We start from the raw sequence: 14,216 nt of genomic DNA, 5'->3' as shown, positions 1-14,216 counted from the left end.
GACGCATAATGTTACATTATCTTGGTCTCATTTCCGTGGCAGACCGCAATATCTTTTGCAGTTATTAATAAGGCCACACCTCGTTCGTTTAAATCTGTACCGGCATCAAAAGTGAAGCAATGCTCCGTTGGATGTTATTTTTCTCATGGACTCAACTTCTCCCATTGGTGTTTAGCGAGTACAAAGATTCGGACAGCCTTTGCGCGTCCCAACAATCTTGTAAGGATTGCCTGCAAACTCCGCGATGCGTTTGGTGTTCCATTCCGGTGATCATTATTGTCTATCTGTGAACGAAATAGAATAATCGTTGATCAGGAGAAAATATAGTAACGTTTTTTATTCACTTAGGTATCCAATCAAAGTGAGAATGGCCCTCTGGTTCGGTGCGTTACTAGAGAAAGGTTGTTGAACGAAGGCGATATTTGGTGCCGAAAATCAGACGTGGTAGATGAGGTGAGTAGAATGTCGTTGCTCGAAAATCGGCCGCTATCTTCGACAAAGGGTACGGATCCTGTTCAGATTCAACCTCAGCGTGTTCGATTGATACTTAGACGTGGCAAGTATCTTTTTTTCTTCTTAGGATTACCAAGTACACTTAAGTCGTTTCCCTTCGAGAAAAATTTCGTTCTCCAATCCACTTGTACACGTTATTTGTAGGGGAAGAATATCGATTGAGTTTAAAGTATAGTCAAGCGGAGGACTATCCGGTAGATTTGTATTATCTGATGGATTTATCGAAATCCATGGAGACTTATAGGGATCGGTTGTCTAGATTGGGATTTCAATTGGCAGAGGCTATGCAGAAACTGACTTCGAATTTTCGCTTAGGATTCGGTAGTTTCGTAGACAAAGTTGAACTGCCTATGACTAGTACGCAACCGGACAGGTATCTTGATGCTCTCACCTTTACATTCGCTCGCAGTCGCGTCAGTTGTACGATACGAAACGATTATTTTTTCAGATTAAAGTCACCGTGTTTGTTGGATGATGGACAACCATGCGCACCTCCTTACGATTACAAGAATCAAATGCCGCTTACCGACAACTTTACTCTTTTCAAAGTATCATTCGTTTTAAACGTCAGTTTCTTTACTTCCCAATACTAATCGATTGCTTTTTGATGGTAGACACGCGTGCAAGAGGCGCCGATGTCTGGTAATCTGGACTGGCCCGAAGGTGGACTCGACGCGATGATGCAGGCTATGGTCTGCACTAAGGAAATTGGCTGGCGAAGCAACGCTCGACATCTTATCGTTTTTTCAACGGATGCCGATTTTCATATCGCTGGAAACGGTAAGGTACGTAAGCGCGGTAGGACACTGATTGGTTTCTGTACTTCAAGAATTAGATGCAGCTACTACTTTGTTGCATTTTAGCTCGCCGGGATCATCGAGCCCAACGATTGCCTCTGCCACTTGGACGAGGAAGGCTTTTACACGCATTCGCTTCTTCAAGATTATCCATCCGTGGCTCAGGTTCATACGCAATTTCTCCTCTGATTGTTTAAGCGCGCCGATATACGCACGTTTCGATAAAAAAAATGTACAATTTACTTTTCACTGACGAATGTAGATTAACAAAATTGCGCGTGAGCGCAATATGAACATCATATTCGCGGTTACCAACGACAAGAATACAACGTATCAACTTTTGAGTGGAAGCGTCAGTGGCTCTTCTGTCGGGACGATAGATCACAATTCTCAAAACGTAGTTGCACTTGTCAGCGGGGAATACGAGGTACAGACATGCATGTAACGTTACTGAAATTATGTGTATTGTAAAATTTGCGATACCAAAAACCTGTTTAGAAACTGGTAAACTCCATAACGATGACGGACGACGCACCGAAAATGATAGACGTGAAGTATTTCTCCCGATGTTTAGAAGCGGACGGTGAACTGAAAGAGCGAAAAGAATGCGGTGGCCTACGGGTTGGAAATGTCGTCGAGTTTGAAGTAGTACTGCAGGTACATTTACGAATCGAGTATGATAGTTACTGTGCATTTCGAAATTCGATGGAACCAGGGAATGTACATTCGTCAAAGTTGTGTAAACTGTGGTCTTTAAATATTCGAATAATACAACTTGAAAGCTGTAAAATATTTTCGTTGAATGCAGGCTAGCGAGTGTTCACCGGACCCCAGCGAATGGCAGAGAAGCATACAGATAAAGCCGAGAGGTATAAACGAGAGTTTGACGATCGATCTGAGCATTATATGCGATTGTCCATGCGAGCGGCCAGGACATATGGTAAGAACGATAATTGAACGAGTAGCTTCAGCTTCTTATGGTGGCTATATTTTCATGCCGCCTAGATACGTACAATTTCTCTGCACGTTTCAAATGAATATCTCGTAGGGATACAAGGCAGCTTCGGAAGATTGCAGAGGGAACGGTACACTGGTTTGCGGTATATGTTCCTGCAATGACGGCTTTTACGGCAAGCAGTGCGAATGCGAGGGAAACGACGTTGGGACCGAGACTGAAGCTGTTACGTCTGAGTGTAGGCCCAACAACGAAACCACGGAAATATGTAGCGGCCATGGAATTTGCAAATGCGGCGTCTGTGTTTGCAGAAAGCGACCGAATCCGCAAGAGGTCTTTTACGGAAAGTACTGCGAGTGCGATAATTTCTCTTGCAAACGTAGTGAAGGCTTGGTAAGCGATCGTTCACGCTAATCGCAAATAACGTATTCTCAAACGGCATCAATATTTGTCGTGTTATCGGTTATTGACTATCGACGTATTCGAGCCCTGGGAAGGTGCTCGTGAATCGTTTGTACGTGTACGATGTTGCTCGAGTAATTTCCCATTTATGGAAACCTGGATAGTGTTTTCCATCTGACGTTGTTTTTCTGTTTTTTTTTTTCAAGGTTTGCGGCGGGCGCGGCAAGTGCGAATGTGGTGTTTGCAATTGCTTTCCAGGTTGGGGCGGCGAGACGTGTGATTGCAAAGAGTCGAATAGCACGTGCATACCGAGCAAAAGTGAAACCATGGAGATCTGTAGCGGACGCGGTGACTGCATTTGCGGTAGTTGTTACTGTCGTGAAAAAGACAGCATTCGATACTCGGGACAGTATTGCGAGGAGTGTCCTGTTGGTTTTCTTCTGTTCTGTGACATATGAATATTTAGTGTACGTTCGTTATGCGCATAAAAGTTGTTTCTTTATTTTTAGATATGTCCGGGGCAACGATGCGAGGAATTAAAAAACTGTGTGGAATGCGTAGCGCATAAAACCGGGCCGTTTGCTGAAAATGAAAAATGCAGCCAGTGCCTGCACGATATTGAAATTGTGAGAAACTTTTTTCTAAGTGAAGAAACGAGGGGAAAAAGTTATTGACGTAAATGAATATCCAATAATATTTTCGATACAATTTTAAAACAAACAGGTTGATGTCGTTGAAGAGGATCCGGAAAAAGATGAAAAAACAGGAGCTCGTATCTGTCGAATTATTGGTGACGCTGGTTGCACATTTGTGTTCAAGTATGAGTATTACAGAGGTGGTAGCGGAGGAGATATTAAGATATTCCATATTCTCGCTGAGAAGAAGCGAACGTGTCCTAAACCTATTAACGTTTTTGGTAAATATGTCGCGTTACGAACTTGGCATACTATTTGAGAACCTATATCTTCTGGTATTTGTATTCACAGGTGTCGCTATAGGATTAATGATCAGCACCGTGATTCTTGGATTCGTGATCCTTCTCATTTGGAAAATACTGACAATGATTCACGATAAACGAGAGTACATAAGATTTGAGAAAGAACGAGCCCAGGCTAAATGGAACAGGGTAAACACCTTTAACTGTACCTTTTTGCTTTTCTTAAATACGTTTATCTCATTAATTAGCCATCTGTTAATCTAGGGTGATAATCCGCTTTATAAGAAAGCTACGTCAACGTTTAGCAATCCAACGTTCAACGAACGCTTCAAAGATTAGATCAATTATATATTTTCGTAAAGTGAATATTTTGCGCGCGAAATGTCTTCGTGGGAACCGTTTAATTCTAATGAAAGAACGTCCCGGTAGATAGCGCCACCGTAAGCAAGCCGATGGGAGGACGATGACGCCATATTGGTTAATTTCATTTTGTGCGAAGACAACTCTAGTCCAGTCGATGAAAAGAAACGTTTGCTTTTAAAATTCTTTGGAAAACAACCTCTGCCCATCTTCATTCCCGGATTCCTACCTCGTAAGTGATAACATTGCCACTATCTCCTACCACTAACCGTGAATCTTTCGCAAGCGTCTTGCGATGTTTCACTTCGCATATTGTTGGACACTTTTTTTTCCCTCTGCGGTTAGAACACGTGAACCGTAATATTTTACGAGAAAAGTTTACCAGGAAGTAAGGTCAATGTGATCGTGGCGACCGAGAAGACGAAAGTCGATAAGCGATCACTCGTAAATCAATTTTAAATTTGATCCAAAGATTTTGTGCGAGGATACGTGTATAGGTAGGTCCTGGCCTCTCGGCCGATTGTTTCGAATATCCTCTGGCCTCGTACTTTATTGCTTGCTATGCTCGAAGAAGGCCGTCTCGTAAGGAGCTCGTAAATTCGTCACCATAGCCAGCTCCTGCTACAAAACCCTGCGGCGGCTCGCTGTATTTCCCACCAGAAACTTAAAGCTCTACCCACATTGAATTCACCCGTACGACTTGATTACGACTCGACACGGATTACCCCCTCGGTCACCATTGTAGCGGTGCTCGTTTTATGGATGAAAGTGGTGCGTCAACTAATGCGTACAAACTTTCAACGATTCTTTGTACGGTGATTATTAATGTAATTCGTTCAGCGTCGAGGATGCGCAGGTGGCAAAAGAAGATACTATTTAATAATATCGTTAACCTATCAAGAAAGAAGAACAGAGAAGAAATGGTTGCCGATAATATAGTCGAACTTATTCCCGATCGTTCTCTTGCGTTACGCTTTCAGAGGAGAAATAGTCGTATCGTCAAAATCATGTAAAATGCAATGATACAACGATTCGTTGCCGTAGTCGGGACTTAAGGATAGCACAGAAATAGCGAAGTCGGCGCACCGCGTATTAAATCACTGCCGCGCGTCTCTTTCTTTACATTGCACAGATTTTATTGATTATTTTACTGCCGGGAACATTGTAAATCTCTTCATTCTGTATCGGCGTCTCACCTCGCTCGCTCTGCCGTGTGATGCTCCCATCGGGTGCCTATAGCGCCAATTACGCGAGTCGAACGGTATTGTTGTCGTATTCGCTTTGATCTGTCAGCCACGACTTCGCGAGTATTTTATGCGAGCCGGCGATTACTTCTTTTTACGTTCACGAGCGGTTCTCGGCGAAATCTGTGATGTCCGAGCCTGGAGTTGCATCGAGATCGATCATTTCTTAAGCGTTCCCAAACGGTGCTGGATAATTTGGTATGCTAGGCTGTTTACTTAGCAGCTACGCGTAAAATAGCATGACTCGACTTAATGCTCGCGGAGCAAACGTTGTTCGTTTTCGCGGCCGATAATGGCCGTTGTTGGTTTACATCCGGGGCATTTAGAGAGGAAGAGAGAAAGAGAGAATCAGGGAGAACGGATCCATATTCCTATCGATATTTCGTTTCTCTATTTGAAGACCGTTCGTAACGTAGACGAGCTGGAAGGTTGATATAGGCGTGGAATAAATTTGGGCGATACCGTTGATCGTGACTTCGTTTGGACGATCGAGCGCTGGTGAACCTCGGCTACACCACCTTTTCGCGTTCAACGCAGACTGAGGCTCGTTAGTGCGCGCCCGTAAATCAAGCCGCAGGGGTGCCAACCCGCTAATATTACCGGGGTTCCTCTTCGGGATAGGAGGAGCACGTTCGCGCCGCCGACGCGCACAGTAAACGTTCGATATATCTCATCGATAATGAGTTTGTTAAATGGATTAATATTCCACTTTCTCCTTTCCCTCCTTCTGATGTCCGAGCCAAGGCGTATCCGGGCTGGATGTACGAAACGGTTTCAGAATTTACGTCGACCTACGTCTTTTCTCTATGTCGTTTCTCAGTGGGCGTACTTGGGGAATCTCTTTGACTAGGATCGTTCGAGGATCACGGAAACGCATTCTTATCTTTACGTTACAATTTCAAAGGTACATCGGTTGCGAACGCGAGCACGATGCCAAAATATGCTGGTGGATCTTCTTCTTGCAAATTTTGTAATGGCTGTTCAACCGATGAACAGAAATAAGAAACTATCGTGTAATTTGTACATGTATAATATCGGTTATCGAGAATATCGTTCGAACGATATGGAATCTGGTGCGCTCCTGGAGGCAGAATAACTCGTGTATAGGTACAGCCGGATAATTAATGGAGCCGGTAATGAGCTGATTATTATTAATAATATTTAGCCGGGGTTAAGCCGAGACGACCCCGCCGTGCTGGAGCCCGGCTGCTCGTTAATTGAATCTGCCAATCATCGTAATGAGCGTCAGCGCCGGATCCGCTGTCCGTTCTTCGTTGTTGCTCTTTAGGGCCCTCGAGCTCGATGCTTGTTGCTTTCGAAAAACGTAATATGTATGCATCCTGCTCTCTGTATGCAACCCCTATCCTAAGAAATGTGAGCAATTTTCTTCACCGGCCGCCTTTCGAGAACTTGATCGATATCGCGAATCCTGTCTAGAACCTGCCTCGCAATTGTTACTATTCCTTTTCATTAATTATCCAGCTTTTATTTCCATCCCCATCTTTTCCTTCCTAAACCTTCTTATCCTCTACCCAAATAGACGTTCCAGCTATACATCATCGTTTACCGTTCAGAATGAAGATTGAAACTAGTAGCTATCTAAGAAGCGCCTCTTTTAAAGCGTCTCCTCTTAAAACTACTTCCCTTTATTTCCTTTAGCCGAGAGTGACCCTGTTTCGTCGTTCGTGCAATCCTCGAAGATGGAATTGTTTACTCGTTACGAGCCAGCTGCGATAAGGGACAAGTGTTTGCTCCTTTCCCAAGATAAGGGATTTACCTCAACCTCTTTCCTATCCGCCGCCGCTCGCTCAGGACCTCTGGGAATGTCCGATTATCTCTGAACTTTCGTCGTTCCGAGTCAGGATGTCCGGCAATGTCGTTGCACCGAATAGAGGTAAGCGTCTGTCTATACGCCTTCTGTCCCGATACTTGCTGCGAGTTTTAAAAACCGAAATCGAAGCCTGGCGAAACTAACGGAAGGCACGACGCGTAATCGTACGGTTTGCGTAATAATAACGTACGTTCGGTAAAATGGATTAAGAAAGAGAGTAAGAAGCGGCTGGCTGGGGAGAAAGAAGTCCGGAGGATGCACGGTGGAAGCGGTTTCGCGAAAACTCGTTTCTGTCGACGCCCGGTGGTAATTTCGTGTATAGGAATTAATAGATTAGCGGAGAGCACGTTTCCTCTTAATTCCAGCCTATTACGGGCTCGGTTTCTTGGCGCAAGGTGGGTCTGGCCGATTATGGTAGATAGCCAAAATCACCGGTGGATCGCGGAATTAGATCGAATTACCCAGACGCGAGATGATGGCCCTATGCAATTTCTCGTTCAACGACGGACAACTATGTACGTCGCGGGGCACGATATTGTACCCTTCCGCGCGATCGTACCTTATTTCCCGCGATTTTGCAGTCCCCTCTTTCGTCCCTCCCCCCTATCTCGAGATTTTACATAGATTTCAATTACAGTGATATTAGAAGCGAATCGTGTTTCACGAATATATTGGCGGCACGACTCGGCTACCGAATGACGGGAGAAATTAATCAAAATAATCATCGTCCGGAGCCCGGGGCGGCCAGCGGGGCCTGTCATTTACTCCCCCTGGAACTCTTCTCCGTCTTGCCTGGAGATACTCGCTGACCGGTAGCCGGGAATCTAGAAGTTCTTTCGAGGATACGAGTCTGGCCTTGACGAAATTTCGTTTTCTAATACTCTTCGTTCCATCGTTCTCCGTTCTCTGTCTGTCGTACACCATTAGCAAATGATCATCGAGAGTGGAGGACGATTCGAGGCAGTTGTTCCGAGAGTTCGGCGAGTGGTTGCAGCGAGAGTATGTTAAACGAGAAAGATGGTGGCTCGGATGAGGGATACGCGATGGAGGAAAGGGTGGTATTCGAGGGCGCGAAGTAACGCCATCGGACACGCGAATGAGAAACGGGACGGTAGATTTCGTAGAGAGGCAGGAGGTCCGAATGGGCCAATAACTTTGCGAGCTTATGTTCCTGAATATAAAGGGGACAGTGGTAGTTTGCGGCGCGAAGTCACTCGGGAATCCCCCGTGGCAGCCCTCCTATTATTCCCGTCGCTGGTCGCGTCGCGTCGTGTCGCGTCGTATCGCGTCGTATCGCATCGGGACGTATGCTGATGTACGACTGCCGTTTTTATTCAAATGCACGCCCCTGCAAAGCGAGCGCGATGGCTCTCGCAAATTCGCGAGTGATTCACGGTTAGCCGTTTACTTCTTTCACTTGCTCGCCGCGTTAACGTGGCCGCGCGTTGCTCTCGCTTATTTTTTACATCCGTGGCGTACACCGTTCGTATTCGGACACCTATTACCGATTTAAGGAGAGCGGATCTCGCGTGATCCGTTCGTTCGATCGGAGATTGGCATGGGCCGTGTACCTATTGGTTGCGGGGTAAAGGGGTCCTGCTGGAGAACAGTCGCTGCTATTCGCCGGTACCGCGTCCGCAGACACCCGGCACGTTGCCCACGAGAGCTCCTGTGGCGCTCACCGGGTTTCGACACCCACACGCCGTGTCGCCTCACCAAAGGCATAAATAACGACTGTTTCGGATAGTCCGCGTCACCGTTAACCGCGCGCCAGCCATTTTCGTATTCCCAGAGAGCGTCGTTCGGTTTTCATCTTCCCGCAGTAATTCTCTACGTTTCCCCGAATAATAATCGGATTTCCTCGCTGAAACGATCCCTCGAGATAGTTGTTCTACGTGTTCGTTGGCGAAGCACGAACGGTCTCGCGTTAATAATTGCGTTCGTCGCGAGGCCGCGAGATATTCCGCGACGCCTACGCGTAGATTTCGCGCGGTCGCGTTGTCGTTGCCGTGAAATCGACGCAAATCGAGCGTACAAGTTTTGTAATTCGCTCTCGAACATGCCTGCTGGGCGGTGTACGCTGCCCACCGTTTCTTATCGAAGCGATTTTTCTGGCTCGATCGTTCGGAGAACGACTTCTCGCTCACGAAGGAATTCTAATCTGCTGGTTGGACGTGGGTCTTAATAACGAGTCTATCTTAATTAAATTAAAATTCTGATCTCGGGGCCCACCGCGGTCCGTTTCTAGGGCGTGTCCGGGCTCCGCGCTCGTTCTCAGCGAGCGATGAGTTAGCGGTAACCTGACCTCCAAGCCTTACTCTTACCTACCATCGTCGACGAAACGGCACGAACGGTGGAAAACAGTTGTCGAGAAATTGGTCGAAAAATTCTCGCCGGCGCGCGCAATGACTCGTAATAAATAAATCCATCCGTGGAGGAGAGGGCTAATCGATGAATTTACTTAGCGGTTTCCGCGCCTTCCGCCGTGGCGGGCGAACGGCGTGGCACGTCTCGAGAGGGAAAAGGTCCTACCTCTCGATGGAGCGTCCGCGAGGCATAATATTACCATTCTTTATTCTTTAACGATCGGCAGCCAGCCGTGTGTTTCATGGCCGAGAAGCTTGCCTCTACTACTATCCACCCAGCCGGGCCTGCTTCTCTCTCCTCTATTTCGCTGCTGTTTCTTCTTTACGATTCCGTCCCAATTTATTACGAAACCGAGAGCTTTTCCCGCGAGAGCCGACGCGCCTCCTCTGCCCTCCGTCGAGCCTCGAACGCGCCCTCATTTCGTATTCATAAAGTGGTAGGTTCCGAGGGTCTCTTAATATTCAAGGAATACGAGAGGCTCCCCCGGCTCGTCTTTCGACGGGCCGCACGGCCCTCAAGAATCTTCCGCGGCTAATTACCGGTAAAATATGTGACCGATCGAGAAATTCGGACAAGCGGCCCGATATAATTCACTTTGTCTTATAATAGCCGGTCTAATCGGAGCCTGGTCCCGTCGTCGGTGGTAACGGCGAGACAATGATTCGGTGCGCGATCATTCCGCGGCGATAGAACGATGGAAACGGAGAAAGAACGGCTGGGAGAAGGATGGGACGCGAGCAACGGGTTATATCCCGATCGAGGAATCAAAGTCGCGTTAACGTTCAACGTGGAGAATGAAAGGCGAAGCATCAATTACGTTGGGACTCGTTTCGTTGGACGTGTCCGGTAAAAATTTTTCGAAAATCCCCGTTTCGTAATTGTTTATTGTGATCGAGGGTTCGGCTGGAACGAAGCGCCCCCCTGTGGCGCATCGCGAATGGGATCTAAAAGGACGAGAGGAGTGGAACGTAGGTTCCTACCGTTAACATCCGACTTTACGACGCGTCCTGGTCGCACGAGGCGTGCACCTCGCGGGGCCTTATACAAGCCCCCGTAATTCGATAATATAGGGTTATGGTGGCGCCAAGCTGAGCCGTTTAAATTCATAACATTGTTTATTCCTATTAGACCGACCTATTGGGTTCGTTCCGCGTGATATTTCATTCGAAACTAAGGCCGTGCCGCGTGTGGATCCGTTTCTTCCCTTCATTTCCTCCGGCCCGAGGTTTTACCTATCGAACTTTCTTCATCCCTCCTTCCTCCTCTGTCTAGCGAACAGCGTCCACGTTAACCCGCCTTATTGGTCGCAAACATCGCGAACGTCTCGACCGTGTTTCGTCACGAGTGTGGCCGAGGCAGCAGCCGCAACGCTCCGGGTCCTCCCGATGTTTCTAGTCCGGGGTTCCTGGCTGTCAGCGAGAACGTGAAATATCGTTCTTGCCCAACTAGCATCCAATAATTAGTTTACTCCTCATTACGGTTGGCCAGCGTTATTAAGAGGGCCACGGGTTCCCTCGGCCTCCGTGGCAACCACGGAGCAAACCGAGAAGAAAGAGAGGAACGAGCAGAAGGAACAGCTCTAATTAACTGAACGTTTAGGGGTTACTCGGCCGGTCGACTCGCGGCCACGCCCGATCTGTTAACCAATTCCGTTCTTACCTGCTTTCTGCATCTTTAACATACTTTGTACCGATTCCCGCCTTAGGAACCGCTCCGAAATCCCGTCCGCTCGAGACGAGTACGCACCAGGTGAACGGAGAACGAGGGAGATGGATGGAGAGGAAGCGAAGGTGTTTGCGCGCGTTAGGTTGTCCCTGATTTTTTTGATCTTGGTGTAAGAACCTGATCGGATCGTGAAGTTCGAGGCCTGCTCGAGGGGTTCGCAGGGAGAGAGAGAGAGGGAAATAAAGGGGGAGAGAACGATCTGTAGGAGGTATGATGCGCGGGAGCCATCTCTGTTAATCATCGCATAATTACCGCTCCAATTATCAGATACTAAGATACGAGAGAGTATGGTGGATCACGCAGGAGCCGAAGAATCTGTTAGCTACGCTGTGGCCCGCTCCGAAGAGATCTGGTTTATACTCGATGCTGGTCTCGTCGTTTTAAACGAGCGCACGGCAACTTGGCCAATCTTGATCGCCTCGCGGAGCTTGGTTAACCGCCGCGCCGCGAGAAAGTGTCAATTACGAGCCAGCCGTCGCGCCGATGGATCATCGGATCGGTGGAATTAATTCGTCGGCGTCATGCGAAAGTTAGACATTAACGTCGTTGATCGTGAGTTTCGACGATTCCGATAAAATGATAGCGACAGATCGCGAATACCGTGTGTAATTCCCCTGGTGCCTCGTTCCGGTGGAGCGCGTAGCTCGTGTTTAGGGTTTAACAGGGGCGGGAGAATACTTGTCCAGCGGCCGGTAGGTTGAAAAGGGCGTTACCTGGCATTCCTTGGTAAATTAACTTAGCGGGCGGCTGCAGCGCGGCGAAGACTGCCGCGTCTCTCCCGCCAAATATTCATTTAAAAAGGTAAATGCAATTTTGCCGTTTTACGTGATTGAGATAATGCCCTCCGATTAACGGGCCGTCTCTTCTCTGCTTCTTTCGTTCTCGAAACTCCGTCGGGCCGACCCCGTCCTCGGGTTCTCTCGTTCATCCCGTGGCTTCTCGTAGCAACGCTCCCTTCTTCCCTCGTCTACGGTAGCTAACGCGTGATTACCAAAATACAGCCGTAGGTCCCGTTTTTAAATGGTTGTTCACCGCAACGGTTCACCTACGAGTATCTCTGCGGAGAGGCCGCGGCGATCGGTGGTTGATTCTCGATCGTTCGGTGGCTAAAAGGGGCGAGATTCCAGTGAGATGCGAGTCGATGAGTAATTCGCGGAGGTCGTACATCATCCCCGGTGAACGGTTGTCCGCCTATTCGGCCGCTTCGTTTGGGCTTAAATCAAATTTACTAATTAACACCATTTACCAGGATCTATAGCGAGCGACTCGCGCTGTCCGGCGTCCGTGACTCTCTCTAAGCTCCTTTTTGTTTCCTCTTCAACGTCGGTACGCGTTATTGATGATGCTCGTTAAAGAGCTCTCACGTGCCGGTGGAGCAGTTCTTCTTCGTCCCGATACCTCTCTCGTCTCGTCTCGTCTCGTCTCGTCCCGTCCCGTCTCGTCTCGTCTCGTCTCGTCTCGTCCTCTCTCAACGCGTACCTCTTGTATACCATTCCAGGGACTCCGCCGGCTCTGACTCCTGTGTATAGCCATGATCCATCCTCGTGCCACTCGCCGTAGCTGCCGTCGGGCATTAGTCATCGACAATCAAGATGAATTCACTCTTAAACAATGACGCTTAATTTCAAGAAGCCACCGACGAACAATCACCGAATTCCCTCGGCTACGAGAGCGGCTCCTCGATCCTCGAGATATCCCGCTTACCTTCGCCGCGCACGGGCTCGCGCGTTATTCCTGCGTACCGAACACCGTCGGGTGTTGCTAGATTTATGATGCGTCGCATTATCACGTAAGGTAACGCGACACCGCAATTCCACTCGCCGGCACTCACGGGCAAACGCGCAAATTACCATCGCGATTGCGGCTAACTTGCCCCTTTACGCTAATAACGGCAACACCACGCGGTGAATTGCAAACAAGGATGTAGAGGATGCACGAATGCTCGCGGGACAAGCAATCTTTCCCACCGAGGGCGTAAACCGCCAACCTGCAGCCTCGTATCCACGTACTATATCTATCCCCTCGAGGAATATTTATGCATTCGTTAGTTCGATCGTTCCTCTCGCTTCTGGAGCCACTCGCGATACTTACCTACTTTCAGAGTAAACTTTCTTTCGAACCATTTTCTTTTCCCTTTCTCTACTCGTTTTGCGCGTTTGTCCACCTACGAAGCTGAACTACGGACAGGCTAAAAACAGATTTTCTCACAGGGAACAGGCGTATAAACCGCGATAAAATATCGCGACCGCGCGCAACTCGGCTGCTAGTTCCTTGTCGGGTGGGACCGAGAGCGAGATAAAAAAAATACGTTTTATAAAGGAAAGCGGAGTCGAAAGTCCGCGTCTACTCGCGAACGAAAGGGTTCGTCTGCGGTTGTAATCGTGGGCGTTCATTATTTATCAGCGGCGGCGTGCACACGCGGCCAACTTTTATCATACCGACTCCGTGGGGTTACTTACATATCCACCGACGCGATCGAATGCAAATGCCACGAAACGCCTGAGCAGAATTATATCATTACTTCTCGGTTCCAGTGGTGGCGTCGTTCGTGATCGTAGTCGTGTCTTTTTTCAAATAAGGAAATAAATTAAGACGTAATGGGCTTAATAAGGCTCCGGCTGGATAGCATTCCGCGACCGTACCAGTAACTAATGGCGGCGTTTGCACGTTTTATGCCATGTCGGGGATCTGCTGGCCTCTACGATATCCTTGCCTGTAAACTCCTAAAACTCGGACTGTTTCCTTCCCTTTCCCTTTTTCTTTTTCTTTTTTTTCCTCTTCCCCTTTTAAAGGCTGTTCGATTTTTCGACGGGAATTTAGCCGCGTTTCTTGCTGCCTTTTAATTCGAGAAACGTCATCGGGCCCATCGCTACGATCAAATTGAATTATTTAGAAATCGAACGATCCTTTCCGGAATTTTACGAGCCTCGGGTGACCGGTTACGCTCGCCCGTTTAATATCCAGCTCGGTGTTATCGGACTTGAAAGGCTCGTTTAACCGATGATCGACGCATCGGTTCATCGATTACACGGGTTGTTCATTCGGGAGAACAAAGAATATCGGGGAACCGAATGACGACGATAAC

General features: G+C 47.9%; 2 protein-coding genes across 2 annotated transcripts in view; one reads left to right on the top strand and one right to left on the bottom strand.

The window, feature by feature from the left end:
* Nucleotides 1-14,216, bottom strand: part of Rpl18a (ribosomal protein L18A) — a 110,362-nt gene that overhangs the window by 19,598 nt on the left and 76,548 nt on the right. The gene's annotated exons all lie outside the window — the stretch shown is intronic.
* On the top strand, nt 96-4,706 carry LOC143424068 (integrin beta-PS; the record flags this gene model as incomplete). Its single annotated transcript, XM_076895875.1, has 15 exons — nt 96-266; nt 349-556; nt 658-886; nt 962-1,061; nt 1,128-1,298; nt 1,377-1,475; nt 1,573-1,737; nt 1,809-1,967; nt 2,119-2,250; nt 2,359-2,658; nt 2,874-3,095; nt 3,177-3,293; nt 3,391-3,583; nt 3,654-3,793; nt 3,869-4,706. Coding segments are annotated over 15 exons (2,481 nt in total), but the record flags the coding sequence as incomplete, so codon positions are not given.

Source organism: Xylocopa sonorina, chromosome 5 (genome assembly GCF_050948175.1).
Source record: "Xylocopa sonorina isolate GNS202 chromosome 5, iyXylSono1_principal, whole genome shotgun sequence".
In the NCBI taxonomy this organism is placed as follows: Eukaryota; Metazoa; Arthropoda; class Insecta; order Hymenoptera; family Apidae; genus Xylocopa; species Xylocopa sonorina.
Note: the sequence above shows the minus strand (reverse complement) of the source record. Positions and strands in the feature narration are given on the sequence as shown.